At 36.1% G+C, this 22218-nt stretch overlaps 1 protein-coding gene and 1 long non-coding RNA gene across 3 annotated transcripts in view; both read right to left on the minus strand.

The window, feature by feature from the left end:
* LOC120099875 (uncharacterized) overlaps positions 1-22218 on the minus strand; it is a 50490-nt gene that overhangs the window by 16944 nt on the left and 11328 nt on the right. Inside the window, exon 1 of one of the 2 annotated variants that reach the window (XR_005499287.2) lies at positions 6803-6963. The exons of the other annotated variant lie outside the window; for it this stretch is intronic. This is a non-coding gene — a long non-coding RNA (uncharacterized LOC120099875). Of the gene's footprint in view, positions 1-6802; positions 6964-22218 lie in introns of those variants that run through there. 2 annotated transcript variants of the gene reach the window in all.
* Or6f1 (olfactory receptor family 6 subfamily F member 1) lies at positions 1729-2655 on the minus strand. Its single transcript, NM_001000116.1, has one exon. It carries the CDS (start codon positions 2653-2655, stop codon positions 1729-1731), a length of 927 nt encoding a protein of 308 aa, NP_001000116.1.

Genomic DNA, 22218 nt, shown 5'->3' on the forward strand with positions numbered 1-22218 from the left:
ACCCAGAGATCTCTCAGACAATGGGCCACCAACTTAGCAGCATATTCCAGCTGATATGAGGCCCCTAATACATAGACAGTAGAGAATGGCTGGATCTGAGTTTATTCAGAGAAGATTGATATATCCCCCAAGAGACTCAAATCCCCAGGGAATGGAGAAGTCTGATGTGGTACAGGTTGGGGATGGGGTGAGAACAACCTTGTGGAGATGGGAGTCAGTTTGGGAAAGGAGGTATGCGATGTGTAACAGAGGGTACAAACATCTGTAGTTATCAGCCCTGGGACATAATTAGATTTTCATTGCTGAGAGAGCTAAGTCTTTAAAAAGTTTAACTCTCTTAACATCTTTAAATTTTCATCATATAAAGTGGTATCATGTGAAAAAAATTGTTATTAGTAGTAGCCTTTTCAATAATTCAGCCATAATGTTACCAAAGTAGTGAGGAACCAGCTTAGCCTCAACAGCCAAAGCATGTCTCGAAAAAAAAGAGAAAAAGAGAAAAGAAAAGAAAACTAAAACCAGAGTCACTTGTACAGCTCTTCTGAAAGTAAATAAAGCTAAAAGATTATTTTATATTTGTTAAGAATACTTAATGGATGATCTCATGGCATTAAAGTTCTTCCAGTCTCATGATATCCTGAGTGGTTTCTAAAAACAAATGGCACATGGTGTTTCTGTCAGGTAGAGGCATATGGCATTTTATTTTCTCTGTCTTATTACAGATGCTCTGACTGAAGCCTCTGTACTTGCACTAATAGATCACACAGTTCTAAAAACCCCCTGAGACTGAAGAATGGATAAAGAAAAAGATAAATTGTTAGAGAGATGCAAATATATTAAAATCTTCCCAGGGAATTATAACACAAAGCTGAAGAGATCTACCTCCAAAAGGAGCTCATTTTATGGAAAAAAAATTAACTCAGAATTCTGGAAACATATCACAACAGCTCAACTTGTGCATTTTTTTCTTGTTTTTGTTTTCATGTTATCTTTAATACATTTACTGCAATGATAAAGGGGAACTGTGAATTTTCCTGTACCCAATTTTGTATAAAACAATATATAAATCTATTTCTTTTCATTAATTTCTGTCTTTGGTTTCATTGGTAGAAAAAGATCGACTGATCTATATTTGCAGAAACATTAATTATTTTTCAATTTTAAAGTATTGGTTGTTTGATCCCATTGCCTTGGAAATAATTATAACCTCTTGTTTTTCTATTGTAATGTCTATATATTGTTATACAGGGCATTTCTGTTCAATGTATTTTGTAAAGTTGTATGCACCTGTTTAATCTGTATTTTCACAGAAATATTTTGGCTTCTTCTTTTCCAATCCTTGTGAAATTAATGATATACTTTGTGGCTACCCATTTCTAATTCACAAGCATTTTAGTATATTTCATGAAAATTGTGTTTTGGAATAGATTTACATTTTGATTAATGTTCTACTTACATTTAACCATTTCTAACTCTTCAAATCTTTTTTTTTTTTGCTTTTTTTTTCTTTTTTTCCGGAGCTGGGGACCGAACCCAGGGCCTTGCGCTTCCTAGGCAAGCACTCTACCACTGAGCTAAATCCCCAACCCCTCAACTCTTCAAATCTTATAGCTTAGAAACACAACTTTATGAAAGGTTTTATGTATATGATAAAAATATATTACAAAAGTAACTCCCTGTTTAAGTGATGGGAACCATAAGCCATATGTCCATGCTACTCTAGAAGGTTCACATTCTCTTCCATTTCTTCTCCAGAATTTCTCTGACCTCTTTGTTACGAAGGGTATAAATGAAGGGATTTAGAGCTGGAGTCACCACTGTATTGAGGACATGAACAGCTTTAGTCAGTTGCAAATCATCTTTGATAGATGTTCGAACATGGAGGAAAATTGTAGACCCATACCAGATGAGTACCACAGTGAGGTGGGAGGAACAGGTGGAGAAAGCTTTTCTGCGGCCACTGGTTGAGGGGATCCTCAGGATGGTTCTGATGATGTAGGCATAAGAGATCAGAGTAATGAGACAGGAACTCAGGATAACCACAAAAGCAATCACAAAAGCCACTGTCTCCACTCCTTGTGTACTGGTACAGGCCAGGGCAATCCAGGGTGCAATGTCACAGAAGAAATGATTGATGGAATGGGTGCCACAGAAGGACAAGGTGCTGATAAGGGCTGCCGGCACAGAAATGGCCAGGAAACCACAAATCCAGGAGCAAAGAGCCAGCTGTGCTGAGAGCAGGCTGTTCATGATAACCTGGTAATGTAGAGGAAAACAGATGGCAAGGTAGCGGTCATAAGCCATGGCTGCCAAGAGAAAGTATTCTGTGCAACCTAAAGAGAAAACCAAGTACATCTGCAAAAGGCAACCTGAAAATGATATGGTCTGGCTCCTCCCCACCAGAATGGCCAGAGCTTTAGGGACTGCAGCTGTGGTGTACCAGATCTCCAAGAATGACAGATTGCTCAGAAAGAAATACATAGGGGTCTGTAACTGATGGGAAGTACTGACCAATAGCAAGATTGCCACATTACCTCCAATGGTGAGGAGGTACATCACCAGAAAAAAGAGAAAAAGAGAAGTTTGGAGGACCTGAGATCCAGGAAAGCCTAACAGAAGGAAGCCTTGGGATAGAGTCCCATTCTCTGTGATCATGTTGCTGATTTTCAAACTAGAAACATTTTCTTCGCTGAGGCTTAAGGTCCAGAAGTGCAGTCCTAGAAAGATGAAAAGAAATTAATTCATGAAAGCCTGACATTCAGATCATGAAATGTGTTATTGCAGAAAATTAATTCAGAAAATTAAAATATAAAGATTTTCTAAGTATCCATTTACTAAGGTTACTCTGATAGCTATATCGTGGTTTGCTTTTGTGGTTATCCTGAGTTCCAAGATCTAAATCCTGCTTCTGCCTGTCTCATCCCATCGCAAGCCTGTGAATGGCTAACTATTTCAAGGTGACTCATACACTCAATTTTTGACTGCCACCTGTATGGCACTTCAGTGGAAGAAAACAAAACAAAACAAGTGCCTACATGTTCAGAAATTGGCCTAACTACCTAAATTCTAATTTGAACCACACTTAACAGCTACAGAGTCTAAGTTATTTTGTAATTAATAATCTTGGTCTACACAAGTAATATTTATTTTTCCTGAGCTGTGTTGATTTAGAGATGGTGATGATGTCAATCATAAAAATAATACAAATATAATTCATGTAGAACAACTATGAGGCAGCAGACTCCTACATCACTGACATCTGTAAATGAAAACAGGTGAAGAGGAGACGGTTATTTAAAATGGTTTCTCAAAATAATACAACATCAGATTGTTTTATTTTCCTAGCTGTTATGACAAGAACAGCAAGGAACATGGCTAAGCAATAATTGGGACCCGCAGTCTTGGTTTGTAGGGTTGTGGGTCCTGTGTCAACTCAGTCACAATTCACAGCCACTTGGGGAAGAAGAACACACAGAGATGGATTGCCATTGTGCTAAATCAGGGTGCTAGGCTCCAGGGAAGCACCTCCCCACCCCTTCATCCCCCTACCCCATCCCACCCTTGGCCCACACTGCTTGCTGGTAGGAAAGCCTGCGTGAGGCACAGGACACCTGGAGCAGGCTCTGAGTCCCTGGGTCTGCAAAGAGGTTCTCAGGCTCTGGGGCATCTAGGTGCTGCTGGAAGCCTCAGAAGAGCTGATTACCAAGTGAGGGCCCATGGGCTGAATTTCGCCTGAGGAGGGGGAGGGGAGAAAGAGGACTTCTGGCTGGTCTGACAGGGAGAGTCCTTTGCTTGACTACTAGCCTGCGATTGGAGGCAATCATGGCTGGGAGTGCAGAGAGGACTTTTACAGGAGATTAGACAGCAGCAAAGGCCATCTCTGTGGCTCCCTCATCGTGGATCTTGATGAAAAGATGCAGTCCATTGTTTTAACGCATTTATTGTCATGGCAGAAAGTGGATGTGTGAAACAATACCCCACCTCTCAGGGTGGGTCTGAGATTAAATATATTTTGCAAGGAGGAATGTCTGGTAAGGAAAGCTTGTTGACTAAGCCCTCCAGGCCTCTAGGTATCTCCTTAGAATGGATATCTCTCATGATTCCAGGATGTAATCATGGCTCTCCCTCATCTACATGTGGAGGAGCTTGGGGCATTGCCCTTAGATTACTGATGGCTACACATCTATCGGACCCTACTGCTTTGCCTGCTCATACTGTCCCTTCAGGATCTCCAGGGCTTCTAGCTCTAGCTCAACTGGGGACCAAGTTAACTTTCACAGTCCCACATTATTACTTCAGTCAGTCACTTCCTGTGTGAGGTGGTCTTGATAATACAGGCACCTCTGTATTGCTCTTGTACATTCATCCTTTTTCTCTCTAGTTGTATAGTTCTAGCCAGTTTATTTAAAATGAGCAAAATATATTGTTTTAGTTTTCTTATACAACAATAGAAAAATGCATAATTAATTAGATTATTAATCATTCTACTGGAATAAAATGTTATTTGATATTGACATTGACAAAGAAGAGAGAAACTTTTAAAAATAAATCCCTATATTGTTAAGCTATATGTCAACATGTATATCTTGCAGATTGAAGGGGATATGGCTTGTAAAGATAGCAATTGTTTAGTTGTTGAAGCACTAGACTCAAAAGTTAGTATATTATGTACTGTTCATTTGTTATTTTTAAAATAGTAATCAAGAAGCATCAAATCAATTTTATATTGACCACACCAGTGTTGTCAAGTCTGAGAAAGTGATACCCCAATGATGGGTGCTTTAAAATGAAGATAACACAGAATATTGCAGCGTTGGGATGGTCACTCCCTAAATTTCTTTTCTTCTGAAAACTTACACATATTGAGATTTCACAGTGACAAAATTGCTCACCAAGTAAGCATGTGAATTCTCAATAAATACACTGCTAAATTCCTCCCTACTTACCATCATTTTATTTTGTTCTCTTCCTACCATACTTCATTATTAAGTCCATGACTATTCACTTCTCTTGGCACCGATTCATAATTTCTGAATGTTTCCATATCATTACATTCAATATACTTGTTATGCTTTCTCTTTTTAATCCATTACAGTGCTAGCTAAAAGCTGGTTTGTTAGTTACTAGTTAATAACTAGTATCCTTTTCATAAACCTATCAGCCTGTTTTTGCTGCTGTTGTCACCTGAAGATTGGTGAGGATGAGGTTCTGTGTTAAAGTTTCTACAAGGTACCTGTTGTCTCGTTAGGATATCTATGTCTTCCGAGAGCAGAATATTACAGATCCAGAGACAATTATCTTAGGCAAATGATGTCTGCTTTTTATACTTATGCATTTCTCCCTATGTAGTTTTTCCTAACATTCTAGAAACTATCAGGATACATCTTTTAAAAACGTTTGATGAGGTTCCTAGCATCCATCAACTCAGAGGCCCAGAATGTCATCAGGAAACATCTGAAGCCTATAGTTAAGATGTCTCCTTGTTGCTCTAGTCTGCTTATCTGATATTCACTGCAATGTATTTTAAAGATCCCCTGGTTTGTGATTTTATTGCTTTGTTCTTTACTATAAAAAAACTAGAAATTATTACCACAATGGGATAAAATATAGTAAAGTAGAACTGTGTTCCTACAGTCAGGTCTCTCGTATTTTGTTTAAAATAATCTTTTTAAACACCAGTTGGAGTGAGAGCTGTCTTTTTATTGACATCACGATAGTTTATAAACAATAACATTTAGAAACAGAGCTCAAAGGAGTTTTCAGAGTAGAAGTATACAATTACTCCTGGTGTTTCTAAGGACCTATCCATAGGTGTCTCTAATATCAGTTTCTTAGGTTAAAAGAGGTGATACTTTAATATGTCCAAGTACATATTACATAGTACAAGTTATTGGGGAAAACAACTAAGAAAATCCATTGAACTGCATAATATTATCCTAAATTTATGAATGTTATGAATGAAATATATTCAACATCATCCATTTTCAAATTTTATAATGTAATTTAAATGAATAAAAATCAAGGATAATATCTGTCATTTTATTATGAAATTAACTTTTTAAATTTTACCTTGATTTACCTACTGGATTCTTCTGGTATAATGAAGTCTTCTAGTATTCATTAGACTCAGAAATATTTTTCCTTTTCCCATACTTTTAAAAATCTGTATATTTTCCTCTATAGTTGGATGGCTTTAGTACTAATTCTAAGATCAACAAGGTCAGACTTTGCCAAGTATGGGGAACAAGAAGAATAAAGGAAAATAAAGAATTTAAGTAGGAAAAGGATCAAAGAAGATCAAAGTTATGCATAAAATGCCATAATGAAACTTATTACCTTACATGCTGATACATATAAACTTATATGGTACTGATATTTTATATTTGAAATCACATTACTCATAATATGAAAATTTCTCAGTTCAAGTTTAACCTGGGCTACCCAGTGGTACTTGTCTTAGAAAAAGAAGGGGATGGAAAGGAAACAAATATTATGACTAAAATGTAACTAATCTATTTTATGAAACTAGACTATTTTTGAAGAGTTTTGAGTTTTGAATGTATATGATAGTTTATATTTCTTAGAGGTAAAATGTTCAAATTTTGAATATATATGATAATAGCATTTTATAAAAATGCTTTTTCCCCCAAAGGTAACTAACTACATGTTTCTGATTTCCAAATTTGGAGTATTGATCAAATGCTACAGTGGCTCTATCACTCTATCACATTACAAATTTAAGAATGTAAAGCAGATAATTTTAGGAAGAAAACATTCAGTACAATATTATCCTTTTGCTTACCCAGTTTTTCTTTCTGCCATACATAAAGGCCAAGATGCTGCCTTCCAACTTCACCATTCTCAAGTTGTTACTCTATGGTAATCTTTACATCCTATAAAAATAATGGTTATTGTATTGTATGGTATGCTTTATTTCTTTTCACATTTAGTGACTTTCATCTTCCCTGGTCTTCGTAAATTACATTAGATTCTCTGTTTCTTTTTCACTTTTTCTGATTAACTTCCAAGTGGTCCTTTGACTTCTTCCTTACTTCACCATAATGAGCTTACTACTGAAAACAGTTTGCTATTAAATAACTATATATATATATAGTTCATATATATATATGAAACCTTGGAGAGAAAGTTAATTTTCTCTCTTGGGTACTTAGGGCCACTTCCAAAACTGTGACTTATGGCTAAAGCTTTCTAAATAGGAGGCTTCAAACATTTTGACTTTTTGATGTACTGATCATTTGCAAGAATTTCTAAACTTAGGTAGTATTTCTTTTTCTGTAAACATTGAACAATAGAAGGTAATGGAACACCTCTTTTGTGTGTGATTCTTAGGTTTTGGTTGCTTTTGCAATGTGAATGTCTCTCTCTCTCTCTCTCTCTCTCTCTCTGTGTGTGTGTGTGTGTGTGTGTGTGTGTGTGTGTGTGTGTGTGTGTGTTCTGAGATAGAACATAAAGTTGAGTGGGTAGGGAGGGCATATCTGTGAGGAGTTTGAAAGTTGTGGAATGGACTAATATGATAAAACTATATTGTACGATTTTGTAAAGAAAATCAAAGTAATCATATCAGGATGTAGTTCAGTATTGAAACATGATTTTGAATTGTTTTTGGTTCCACTTAAATCCAACCTAACTCAAGTACCAGGTAACAAAGATAACAAAATTTTATTTTAATCAAGCTGCTGCTGATATAACAGGGCCACAGAGCACAATGGGAGCTGCACACTCTGACCCTGAAGAGATGTTGTAGATCTTTTTAAAGGAGGAAACCATAAAGTGAAGGAAAGCCAAATGGGCTGTGGTGTTGTTCAATCATATATTGATATAAGGAGTTGAGCAAGGGAGTTTTCATCCATCAGGGTAGGAGTACATTCCTGGGCCTGAGAACATGAATTTAACTTGACTCTTCAAGAAAGATGGAGAAGTCGTCCTTGAGATGACTGGACTTGGACAACTGCTTACTTATAGGTTGTTCCCAAGATATATAGGCTCAGACAACTGTTTCTTTAATTTTCTTCCTTTATTTTACTTTTTATTAATTAATTTACAACTCAAACACTGTTCCCACTCCCCATCACTACCTGTTTCTCTCTAGCTCATAGTGTCCCCCTCCATTCTCCTCTCCTTCACCTCTGAGTAAGTGGGACATTGAGGGCATCTCCTCACTTTGGACCATCGAGTTTCAGCCGGATTAGGCTCATCCTACCCAATGAGGCCAGGGCAGAAGGCAACCATAAAGACTGAGCTGCCTGACTGTGGTATATGTGCCGTGGGCCTCATTCCTGCCCAAGCATATCCTTTGGATGGTGGGTCAGACTCTATGAGCTTCCAGAGGTTGAGATTTGTTGACTTTTCCTGTGAGGTTCCCATCTACTTCAGGGCCTTTGATTCTTCTCCCTTCTCTTCCAAAGTATCCCTACTGTTAGGAATGTGGGCATGTAGGTAAAGATGCTATAAATCTGTTTCATTCCATTGTTGGATAAAGACTCTGAGAAGTCATGCTAGGCTCCTGTCTGCAATAATTACAAAGTATCATTAACAATCTGCAGAATTGGTGTCCAGTTGGGCTACTTATTGGTTGACCTTTCCTTCAACCTCTGCTCTATCCCTACACTCTTTTAAGCAAGATGAGATTTAGGTCAAAGGTTTGTTGGTGGGTTGGTGTCCTTACCCCTCCATTCAGTGTCCTGCCTGGCTACAGGAGATGCCCTCTTCAGGTTCTATTTCTCCAGTGTTAGGGAACACCAGCATTGCCTCAAAGGAGCCTCCCTGTCCCAGAGATCTGCAACATCCTAAAGATTCTTCCCTCCCTCAGCCCTAGCATCTGAAGATTTCCAGTCATTCTCCTGGCCACTTGGACCTCTCTTCTTTCTCTCTCTGCACCTGATTCTGTCTTCCTATTCCCTTCCAGCTCTGCTCTCCCACATTTTCCTTTCCCTCTCTCTGCCCCTTATGATTATTTTGTTTTGCTATATGTAATTCAAACATATTTTCATTGTTCCTTTTTATTGTTTAACTTCTTTGGGTCTGGGGGTGTGTCATAGGTACTTTATCGTTAATATTCACTTATAAGTAAGTATATACCATGCATGTTTTTGGGAGATCTGGGTTACCTCACTCAGAATGATATTTTCTAGTTCCACTCATTTGCTTGCATAATTAATAGTCTTTATTATCAATAGCTGAATAGTATTTCATTGTGTAATGGCCCACATTTTCTGTATCCATTTTAGGTGAAGAACATCCAGATTGTTTCCAGTTTCTGGCTATTATGAATAAAACTGATAAAAACATAGGGGAGTATATGTCCTGGAAATGTGGCGCATCTTTCGATGTATGCCCATGAGTCGAATAACGTGATATCTTAGTCATGGTTTCTATTCCTGCACAAAACATCATGAAAAAGAAACAAGTTTGGGAGAAGATTTATTCAGCTAACACTTCTACATGCTATTCGTCACCAAAGGAAGTCAGGACTGGAACTCAAGCTGGTCAGGAAGCAGGAATTGATGCAAAGGCGATGGAGGGATGTTACTTTCTGGCTTGTTTTCTGTGGCTTCCTCAGCTTGCTTTCTTATAGAACTCAAGACTATCAGCCCAAGGATAGTACCACCCACAATGGGTTATGCCCTCTCTCCTTGATCACTAATGAGAAAATGCCTTACAGCTGGATCTCATGAAGGTATTTCCTCAAGGGAGGCTCCTTTCTCTGTGATAACTCCAGCTTGTGTCAAGTTGACATATAAAACCAGCTTGTACACCAGGTCATCAGATAGAACTATTTCCAATTGTCTTAGAAAGTGTCATATTGAGATACAGGTTTGAAATCCCACCAGCAATGGAGAAGTATTCCCCTTTCTCCTCATCTTCCTTACCGTGTGCAGTCTGTTGATATTTTGATTTTTGCCATTCTAATTGGTATGAGATTTTGATTTACATTTCCCTGATGACTAAGAATGTTGAATATTTATTTTTAAGTGTTTCTACACCATTTAAAATTCCTCTGGTAAGAATTCTTTGTGTAGTTCTGTATCTCATATTTTTAATTGGGTTATTTGGTTTGTTGGAGGTTAACTTCTTGAGTTCTTTATATATTTTGGATATTAGCCCTTTGTCTGATGTAGGGTTAGTGAAGATCCTTTTAGAATGTGTTAGCTGTAGTTTTGTTTTATTGTCAGAATTGTTTGCCATAAAGAAGCTTTCAATGAGGCCCCATTTATTATTTATTGACTTTAGGGCCTGAGTCATAGGCGTTCTCTTCAAGAAGTTGTCTCCTGTACCAATGTATTCAAGCTCATTTTTCACTTCTCCTCAATTGGATTTAGTGTACCAAGTAGTTTCTTGAGGGTCTTGATCTTTATACACTTGAGTTTTGTGCATGGCAATAAATACATATATATTTGCATTTTCCTAGATGCAGACAACCATTTTTAACAAAATAAATTTTTGAAGATGCTTTCTTTATTCCATTGTATGCTCTTGGCTTATTTGACTAAAAGCAAATGTTCATAGCTATGTGGGTTTATTTCTGTTTTTACAATTCTATTCCATGGATCAGCCTGTCCATTTCTGTACCAACAGCATGCCGTTTTTTTTTATCATTATTGCTATATAGTACAGCTTGATGTCAGGGATGGTGACTCTCTAGAAGCTCTTTTTTTATTCAGAACTATTTGACTATCCTGGATTTTTTTCTATATGAAGTTAAGAATTGCTTTGTCAAGGTCTATTAAAACATGTGTTGGAATTTTGATGGAGATTGAATAAGCTTTTCAGCTATAGGGAAGTCCCCAGATCTGTTAGAGCCTGGGACCTTAAATATAGTTTCTCCATATGATTAAATGGAGTCTGAAAATGAAATGGTAGTACTTAAAATAATTCTGCTTTGCTTTTCACAAGAGGATATTTTAGGACTATGATCAAAATTAACAGCAATACTACATTAGAAAAAATGATCAGATGAAGCAAGTTGAAATTAATAAATAAAATTTACAAGCTACCAAATATAGTCACTGCTCAAATGTATCAGTAATACCTTTTAATCATGATTTCTTTTTATGATATTGTAATACTGAAAAAGAATTCAACACTGAAAAAAATCTTAAAGCTTTTTTGCAAAATGCAATTTTCTGTTAAAAATAAAATTAAGTTACTCTTATGAAACAACATTTTTTTAGACAATGCAGAGGATAATGTGTTTACAAAATTATGCATTTAGCAACAACAGTGTTCAAATCTTGATATAATTTTTCATATTTATTTAGGAAAGTTTTTTTCGGATTTATTCTCATTATATTTATGTACACTAATGGTTTCTATCTGTGCTCTGGAGCTGGCCCTAGTCCACAGCTCTCTATAACCAAATCATGCCAGAAAAGAGTTGGTCTCCCAGAATTGCTGATTCACCTAAGAGCAGAAGTACGTCCACCACTTCTGCACAAATACCTGACCCAAGAGGGACATGCACAGAGCCCTCAGGACAAATGAACTGAGTAGCAACAAGGGTCAAGATCTTTCAGATTTCTGTATGTGCCCTGGAGCTGACCATGTGCCACAGATCTCCATACTCAAATTTTGCCCAGTAAGACTATTCCCCCAGGATGGCTGACAAATAGACTTATAGGAGGGACAGGCCACAGTCAGTGACATCAAAACCAGATAACACCAGAGATAACAAGATGGTGAGAGACAAGTACAAGAACATAAGCAACAGAAACCAAGGCTACTTGGCATTACCAGATCCCAGGTCTCCCTTCACAGCAAGTCCTGGATTCACCCAACACTGGAAAAGCAAGACTGATTTAAAATCCCATCTCATGATGATGATAAAGGACTTAAGAAGGATATAAATAACTCCCTTAAGGAAATACAGCAAAACTCTCAATTAACACAGATGGAGAAACCAAGATATTCCATGACAAAAGTAAATTTATAGAATAGCTTTCCACAAATTTATTCCTAAAAAGGATAATAAATGGAAGTGTCCAACACAAGGAGGGAAACTATACCCTAGAAAAAGCAAGAAAGTAATCTTTCAAAACTAGTTAGCCACACAAACATAATTCTACCTCTAACAAGAAAAATGAGAGGAAGAAACAATTACTTATCCTTAATATCTCTTGCCATCAATGGGCTCAATTCCCAAATAAAAACACATAGATGAAAATACTGCATATATAAACAAGACACAGCATTTTGATGTGTACAGGAAACATAACTTAGTGACAAAAAAAGACACTAACTCAGAGTAAAAGGCTGGAAAAAATTTCTAAGCAAATAGTCCCAAGAAACAAGCTGGAGTACCCACTCTAATATCAAATAAAATCTTTCAATCAACAGTTATCAAAAAAAGGTAAGGATAGATACTTAGTATTCATCAAATGAAAACAAATCTACCAAGGTGAACGCTCAATTCTGACCATCTATGCTCCCAATGCAATGGTACCTATATTCATAAAATAAACCTTACTAAAGCTCAAAGCACATATTGTGTGAGGTACACTATGTGCTTTGAGCTTTAGTAAGGTTTATTTCAATACCAAAATCTTATCAATGGACAGATCATGGAAATAGAAACTAAACTGAGCCATAGAGAAACTAACAGAAGTTCTGAACCAAATTGATTTAACAGATATTTATAGAACATTTCAACCTTAAACAAAAGAATATACCTTCTTTCAGCACTTCATGGTATCAAAAATTTATCATATAATCTGTCACAAAACAGGCTTCAACAGATGCAAGTAAAGTCTCATAATCCCATACATTTTATCAGATTAAGAAAGATTAGGCTGGTCTTCAATAACAACAAAATGACTGAAAGTCCACATACACATGAAAGCTGAACAACACCCTAATCCATAATGACAGGGCCAAGAAAGAAATTGAAGACTTTTTAGAATTTAATGAAAATAAAGGCACAACATACCCAAACTTATCAGACACAAAGAAAGCAGTGCTAAGAGGAAAACTCATAGCTCTGATTGCCACCTAAAGAAACAAGAGAGAGAATACACCAGCAGATTGACAGCTCTGACCTGAAAGATCTAGAACATTAGAAAGCAAATACACACAAAAGGAGTAGGCAGCAGAAAATAATCAAACTGAGGTCTGAAATCAACCAAGTAGAAACAAAAAGAAATATGCAAAGAATCAACAAAACCAGGAACTAGTTCTTTAAGAAAATCAACAAGAAAAAAAAGAAAGAAAATCAACAAGATAGATAAATCCTTAGCCAGTCTAACCAGAGGGCACAGAGACAGATTCCAAATTTTAAAATTAGAAATGAAAAGGAGACATAACAACAGAAACTGAGGAAATAAAAAAAAAATCACATCCTACTTCAAAAGCCTATATTCAGGAAAACAGGAAAAATGGATTAGATGGACAATTTACTAGAAAGATCCAGATATCAAAGTTAAATAAGAATCAGATAAACCATTTAAACAATCACATACACCTAAAAAATAGAAGTAGTAGTTAAAAGTCTCCCAACAAAACAAAGCCTGGGAAGAGATGGGTTTCCATAAAGGATTCTATCAGACCATAACACACTAATACCAAAAGTCTTCAAGTTATTCACAAAATAGAAACAGAAAGAACACTACCAAATTTGTTCTATGAAGCAACAATTATGCTGATACCAAAAATATAGACAAACCCAACAAAGAAAGACAACTTCAGGCCAATCTCCGTTATGAAATCCATGCCAAAATATACAATAAAATGCTCGAAAACCAATTGAAGAATACATCAAACCATCACTCACCATGACCAAGTAGGCTTCGTCCCAGGGATGCAGGGAAGGTTCAATATACAGAAATCCATCAATGGAATGTAACATATAAACAAACTCAAAAAGAAAAAAAAAACAAATGATCATCACATTGAATGCTGAGAAAGCATTTGACAAAATTCAAAACCCCTTAATGGTAAAAGTTTTGAAAACATCAGGAATTCAATTTCCATACCTAAACATAGTTAAAGCAATATACAGCAAACTGGTAGCCATCATCTAACTAAATGGAGAGAAATTTGAAGCCATCCTATTAAAATCAGGGATTAGATAAGGCTGACTACTCTCTCCCTGTCTATTCAAAATAGTACTTGAAGTCCTAGCTGGAGTAATTAGAGAACAAAAGGAGGCCAAATGGAAACAAATCAGAAAGGAAGAAGTCAAAAAATCACTATTTGCAGATGTTATGATAGTATATTAAGTGATCCTAAAAGTTCCATCTAAGGAGGTTCATAGCAGATAAACAATTTCAGCAAAGTGGCTGTGTATAAAATAACTCAAATAATAAACCTTTTCTCCACTCAAAAAATAAACAGGCTGAGAAAGTAATTAGAGAAATGACATACTTCACAGTAGTCACAAATAACATAAAATACCTTGGTAGGACTCTAAACAAAAAAGTGAACTATTTGCATGAAAAGAACTTCAAGTCTCTGGAGAAGGAAACTGAAGAAGACCTCAGAACATGAAAAGATCTTCCATGCTCATAGATTGGCAGGATTAGTATAGTAAAAATGGCCATCTTGCTGAAAGCAATCTACAGAGTTAATGTAGTCCCCATCAAAATTCCAACTCAGTTCTTCACATAGTTAGAAAGGCCAATAGTCAAATTCATTTGGATTAACAAAAAACTAAGATAGCAAAAACTATTAACAATAATAAAAGAACATCTGGGGGAATCACCATCTTTGACCTCAAGCTGTACTATGGAGCAATATTGATTTAAAAAAAACAAAGAAAAAGAAAAACTGTATGGAATTGGTACAGAGATAGGCAGGTAGATCAATGGAATAGATAGAATTGAAAACCCAGGAATGAACACACACACCTATGGTCAATTGATCACTGATAAAGAAGCTAAAACCATCCAGTGGCAAAGAGACAGCATTTTCAACAAATGGTCCTGGGTCAACTGGGTATCAGCATGTAGAAGAATACAAATTGATCCATTTTTTATCTCCCTGTACAACATTCAAGTCCAAGTGGATCAAGGGCTCCATATAAATCCAGATACACTGAATCTAAAGGAAGAGAAAGTAGGGAATTCCTTGAAAATATTGGCAGAAGGGAAAATTGATGAAAAGAACATCAAAGGCGTATACTATAAGATCAAAAATTGACAAATGGGACCTCATAAAAATTGCAAAGTTTCTATAAAGCAAAGGACCTCCTCAATAGGATAGAAATGGCAACCAACATATTGGAAAAAGATCTTTACCAGTCCTCCAATCTAATAGAGAGGCTAATATCCAATATATATAAAGAACTCAAGTAGTTAGACTCCAGAGAACCAAATTACTCTATTAAAAAACAAGAAACATGCTAAACAGAGAATTTTTAACTGAGGAAATTCAAATATCCAAAAAGCACCTAAAGCAATGTTCAACACCTTTAGTCATCAGGGAAATGCAAATTAAAAGAATGCTTAGATTCCACTTTACCCCAGTTAGAAAGGCTCAGATCAAAAATTCAGGTGACAGCAGATGGTAGCAAGGATATGTAGAAAGAGGAACACTTTTCCATTTTTGGTTGGATTGTAAGCTGGTACAAAAACTCTGGAAATCAGTACAGTGGTTCTTTGGAAAATAGGACATAGTACTACCTGAGGACTCAGCTATTCCACTCCAGGGTATATACCTAAAAGATGCTCCAACATGTAATAAGAACACATGCTCTACTATGTTCATAGTAGCCATATTTATAATAGCCAGAAACTGGAAACAACCCAGATGTCCCTCAAAGGGGAATTGATACAGAAAATGTGGCACATTTATACAATGGAATATTTCTCAGTTATTATAAACACTGACTTCATGAAATTTGCAGGCAAGTGGACGGATCTAGAAAATATTCTCAGTGGGGTTATACCCACATTCCCAAAGGACACACATTATATGTACTTGCAGAGAAGTGTTTATTAGATAAAGAGCTTGGAATATCCATGATACAACTCCTGAACCACAGGAAGCTCAAAAGGAAGGAAGACCAGAAAGTGGATGCTTCAGTACTACTTAGAAGAAGGAATAAAATAATCAAGGAAAGTAAAGGGCAGGAGGGTCTTGGGAGGAATAGAGTAGGGTAATGGGGAAAAGAAGGGCAGAATCAGGTATGGAAGGAGATGAGGAGATGTACAGATTGTCAGGAAATTGAACAGAAGTCTGTACTGTTGGCAGATGGGGAACCGGAAATAGCAACCAGAACATCTCATATGCCAGGAAAGCAAGAGCTTTCCAGGTCCCCACGGGGATGACATTAGCTGCAATAACCCACAAAGCTTTGTAAGGTAGATGGTATAGAGGGTTTGCAGTGTGGAAACCGGCGAAGGGGATAACATTTGAAATGTACATAAATAAAATATCCAATTTAAATTAAGAAAAAACGAAAAGATGGTAGGAGAAATAAAAATGAATATCACATTGAAAAACAAGAGGGATTCCTAAAATGTGGCAAAAACCTTATTAGCTACAGAGATTAAATAAGACTGGAAACGATCATTTCTCTAATGCCAGTCAGAAGACTACTGGAAAAGGAAATAAAATCTACTACCCAGAGAAATCAGATGGATATAATTGCTATTTGGATATATTTCTGAAAATGTTACTTATAATAATCTAGTAAACTAAAAACCCAAAGAATCTTAACAACATACAATGCCAAATAAAATATTATTGCAAAAAGCCATTAATGAAATTCATAGATAAAAGTGAGCATTATGAAAAAGAAAAGAACTTTGTACACCAAAAATAAATAGAATATAAACTTCATTTAGTTAGGCAGTAAATTGATATAAAATTTTTAAAAATTTTATTTGTAGAATTATGATACACAGTAATCCATAACAAGACCTACAACAAAATTTGCTATTTTTATACATAAAATATTTTTATATGTAAAAGTGAGAACTTTCTCCATATTTCTAAATATAGAAGTTCATGGTATTTTTGTGTTGAGATTAAACCAAAGGAGTCAAATACTAAGCATCAATTTTATCAATAATCATATTCACAGTCTATCCTCTAATATTTCATGATAATATTCCTTATCTAAGCAGATGTGCCTAGCCACTTATCATGGAAGTCAAAGAGATAAACTAGTAGTAAGGGATGTGAACTCTTCTAGAAAGTACCAGTTGCTTAGCAATATTGAGTATATATACTTTAAAAGTAAGTCTTAGTTTCTTCATACTTCGGAGCATTGATATTTAAGGAGAAGAAAACATAAAGTCCCAACCTTAACCAAGTTGATATTTGAAAGCAATACCTGATGGGAAAGGGAAAATCAATTTTCTCCAATGAAGTATCACTGGGTTTTATAATCATACACTAGGTCAGGCTTTATGCCAGGGAAATAGTTGGCCAACACAAACATATTTTTCAGTTTAGTTTAATCATTTTTTGTTTTATTCTTTATGGGGTGGAAGAAGAGATGATCCTTTGGTATTTTTTCATTTGTTCTTTTCTTTACTTTTTTGTTTTAATTAGCTTTTAGGAGGAACAGAGGGGATGAAGGAGAGAGAATAACAATTTCTGGTCATTTAATTAGATGAAGTTATTATGGGAGAGAAACAATGACAGGTCTCTCTAAACCTGGTCAAAGGTAACAGTGAAATCTTTAACCTCCATTTTCTCAATTCTTTATGTTTTATAAACTACCTTATAAAATTGCTTTTAGTCACATCACAGTAACTTCTTTTAATAACATAGTTGGAAATAACATAGCAAATTCCTTGGATGCTTACTGTATGGTACATAATTACCTAGGAAAGGGGACATTCTTATGCTTGGAGCCTAATTTTCTCTTTCTGGAACCAAAGTAGCTCCAAGAAGAGATTACCAGAGGGATCTTTGGATTCCCCGGAAAGGCTGAGCATTTTCCATTGCCATGGTTTTGTAAAAAGGAAAAAACCTATGATTTATTCTAATTCCATCGAAATTGTGGAACATAAATCTCAACTTAGCTTTTCTATCTTTAAGAAAGAAAATATAGTTGGGGAATGATGTTATGATAATGTGGATCTAGGAAGCTCTTAGACAGGATTGCTCAAAATGTTTGACTTTTTCTTTTGAAAGTTCATTTCTGCTGTTTGTTGAGCAGTCAATGATTGCATTTAACTTTATAAACTTTTAATCTTATTGATAAAAGGTCCATAAGGAGAAGCATTATTCTAGGCTGCTTCAAAATATTTTTCTCCTTCTGTTAGTAATAGATAAAAATGACTTTTGTAGTTAGCCTGTAGTTGGCAATTACTAATATTATAATTTTATGGCTATCATTCTAGACAGGATTCCACAGAAGTATAGAAATAGACTTGATGGTTTACAGAAGCATAGAAAATATTATTCTAGACAACACAGAGTGACCAACTCTTCCTACTTAACTAATACATAAGCTTTTCTGTGTTATCACAAAGGTCAGATCAAGTAATCATGTGCTATCTCTAAACTCCTTACTAAAGGGAAAAGAATCACTGTACTGCTTTCATGTCTTCCTTTCCCAGAACAGACTTGAGAAAATGATAACTCTCCCTTCTCTAGAGAAAGATCAAAGTGGGATTAGGAATTTCATGAAGAAAGTTAGTGACTCAGAAGTGGAAAAATGATCTTGGTTTAAAAATAGACCCTTTAGATGAATTACTAGCTCAGAGATGAGAAAAGTATCTCTGATACCTTTTAGCATTTGCCTGTTGAAGTGACATCCAAATACTAAGTTTCTATTTATCATGTATGGGTGCTTTGCAAGTCTTCAAGACTGACATTTTTCTACATTCCTATGAACACCAAGAATTCCCAAAGAAACCAAGTAAACAAATATTGAAGTGAGGGAGTAAGGTATATGTGGAGAATGTAGAATATATAAGCCTCTGAGGTACAGTGTGCAGCCTGCATGTGGGAAAAGCCTGGACAAGCGAGGAAGAAACCAAAGTGTGAAGAGTTGAGTTCCTATGTATGGAAATGCTACTATAGAGAGATTATTTTTTTGATTAATGATATGTTTGTTTTTTTCCTATTAAAATTATATTTTATTTTTTATTGTATATTTTTTATTTACATATCAAATGTTATTCCCATTCCTGGTTTCTTGTTCATAAGCCCCCTACAAATTCTCCCTCCCCTTCTTCTATAAAGTTCTCCTCACCATCAACCTCCCTTTAACATCCCCCCCAACATTCCCTTACACTGGAGGTCCAACCTTGGCAGGACCCAGGGCTTCTCCTTCCTACGGTGCCCAACAAGGCCATCCTCTGCTACTCATGCAGATGGAGCCATGGGTCAGTTCATGTATAGTCTTTGACAAGTGATTTAGTCCCTGGGAGCTCTGGTTAGTTGAAATTGATGTTCTTATGGGGCTGTAAGCTCTTTCAATCCTTTCACTAATTCCTCCAACCAGAGTCAATGGTTTACTGCTGGCATTTGCCTCTGTATTTCACATGCATGCTCTGGCTGTGACTCTCAGGAGACATCTATATCCAGTTTCTGTATATACATATATGTGTGTATATATATATGTATGTATATACACACACACACACATACACACACACACACACACACACACACACACACACACACACACACACACACACACACACATATATATATATATATATATATATATATATATATATATATATATATATATATATATATGGGTCACATGTAGGGAAGGCTCTGAATGGCCATGCCTTCAGATTCTGTTCAAGACTTTGCTTCCATATACTGCCCTATGATTATTTTTATTCCCCCTTTTAAGAAGGAGTGAAGCATTCACACTTTGGTATTCTTCTTCTTGACCTTCTTGTAGTCTATTTATTGTATCTTGGGTAATTCGAGCTTTTGGGCTAATATCCACTTATCAGTGAGTGTGTACCATGTGTGTTCTTTGTGATTGGGTTACCTCACTCAGGGTGATATTTTCTAGTTCAATCCATTTGCCTATGAATTTCATAAAGTCATTGTTTTTGATAGCAGAGTAGTAGCCCATTGTGTAGGTGTGTCACATTTTCTGTATCCATTCCTCTGTTGAACGGCACCTGAGTGCTTTCTAGCTATTGGCTATTATAAATAAGACTGTTGTGAACATAGCAGAGCATGTGTCTTTGTTGTATATTGGAGCATCTTTTGGGTATATGCCCAGGTATATAACTGGGTCCTCAGTGCAATGCCCAAATTTCTGAGAAACCTCATGACTGATTTCCAGAGTAGTTGTACCAGTTTGCAAAGCCACCAAAAATGGAGGAGTGTTCCTTTTTCTCCACATCCTTACCAGTATCTGTTGTTACCTGAACTTTTGATCTTAGCCATTTTAAATGGTGTAAGGTGGAATGTCAGGGTTCTTTTGATTTGCATTTCCCTGATCACTAAGGATATTGAGCATTTCTTTAAGTACTTCTTGACCATTCAATATTTATCAGTTGAGAATTCTTTGTTTAACTCTGTACCCCATTTTTAAAAGAGTTATCTGGTTCTCTGCAGTCTAACTTCTTGAGTTATTTGTATATTTTGGACATTAGCCCTCGATCAGATGTAGGATTGGTAAAGATATTTTCCTAATCAGTTGATTGCCATTTTGTCCTAATGACAGTGTCCTTTGCTTAACAGAAGCTTTGCAATTTTATGAGGTACCATGTGTCAATTCCTGATCTTAGAGCGTAAACCATTGGTATTTTATTCAGGAAAATCTCCAGGGTACCCATGTGATCATAACTCTTCCCCACTATTTCTTCTATTATTTTGAGGGTGTCTGGTTTTATGTGGAGGTCCATGATCCACTTGGTCTTAAGCTTAGTACAGGTTGATAAGAATGGATAGATTTTCATTCTTCTACATGCTGACCTCCAGTTGAACCAGCACCATTTGTTGAAAATGCCGTCTTTTTTCCATTGGAACGTTCTATGCCCTTTGTCAAAGATTACGTGACCATAGGTGTGTGGCTTCATTTCTGGGTCTTCAATTCTATATCACTGGTCTACTTGTCTGTCTCAGTACCAATACCATACAATTTTTTAACACTACTGCTCTGTAATACTGTTTAATGTCAGGGATGGTGATTCCCACAGAATTTCTTTTGTTGTTGAGGATAGTTTTCAGTATCCTGGGATTTATTTTTTATTCCAAATGAATTTGAAAATTGCACTTTCTAACTCTATGAAGAATTGAGTTGGGATTTTGATGGGACTTGTATTGAATGTATAGATTGCTTTTGGCAAAATGGCCATTTTTACTATATTAATCCTGCCAATCCATGAGCATGAGAGTCCGATCTTCTAAGATCTTCCTCAATTTCTTTCTGCATAGACTTGACATTCCTGCCATACAGATTTTTCACTTGCTTGGTTATGGTCACCTCAAGGTATTTTATATTATTTTGGACTATTGTGAAGGGTGTCATTTCCCTAATTTCTTAATCAGCTTGTTTTTCCTTTGGGTGGAAGAAGGCTACTGATTCGTTTGAATTAATTTTATATCCAGCCACTTTGCTGAAGTTGTTTTTCAGGCCTAGTATTTCTCTGGTAGAACTTTTGGGGTCACTTAACTATGCTAACATATCTACCGATAGTGATATTTTGACATCTTCTTTTCCAATATGCATCCCTTTGACCTCATTATGTTGTCTGATTGTCCTGGCTAGGAATTTGAGTATGATATTTAATAAGTAGGGAGAGATTGGGCAATTTTGTCCAGTACCTGATTTTAGTGGGATTATTTCAAGTCTCTCTCCATTTAATTCAATGTTAGCTACTGGTTTGATGTACATTGTTTACTATGTTTCAATATGGGTCTTGAATTCCTGATGTTTCCAACACTTTTATCATGATAGTATGTTGAATTTTGTCAAATGCTTTCCCAGCATCTAATGAAATGATCATGTGTTTTTTCCTTCAGTTTGTTTATACAGTAGATGACGTTGATAAATTTCCATATATTCAACCATCCCTGCATCCCTGGGATGAAGTCTACTGGATCATGAAAGGATGATCATTTTGATGTGTTCTTGCATTTGCTTTGTGAGAATTTTATTGAGTATTTTTGTGTCAATATTCATAAGGGAAATTTGTCTGAAGTTCTCTTTCTTTGTTGGGTCTTTGTGTGGTTTTGGTATACGAGAAATTGTAGCTTCATAGAAGGAATTTGGTAGTGCCCTGTCTGTTTCTATTTTGTGGAACAGTTTGGCCAGTATTGGTGTAAGGT

This window comes from Rattus norvegicus, chromosome 1, assembly GCF_036323735.1.
Source record: "Rattus norvegicus strain BN/NHsdMcwi chromosome 1, GRCr8, whole genome shotgun sequence".
Lineage (NCBI taxonomy): Eukaryota > Metazoa > Chordata > Mammalia > Rodentia > Muridae > Rattus > Rattus norvegicus.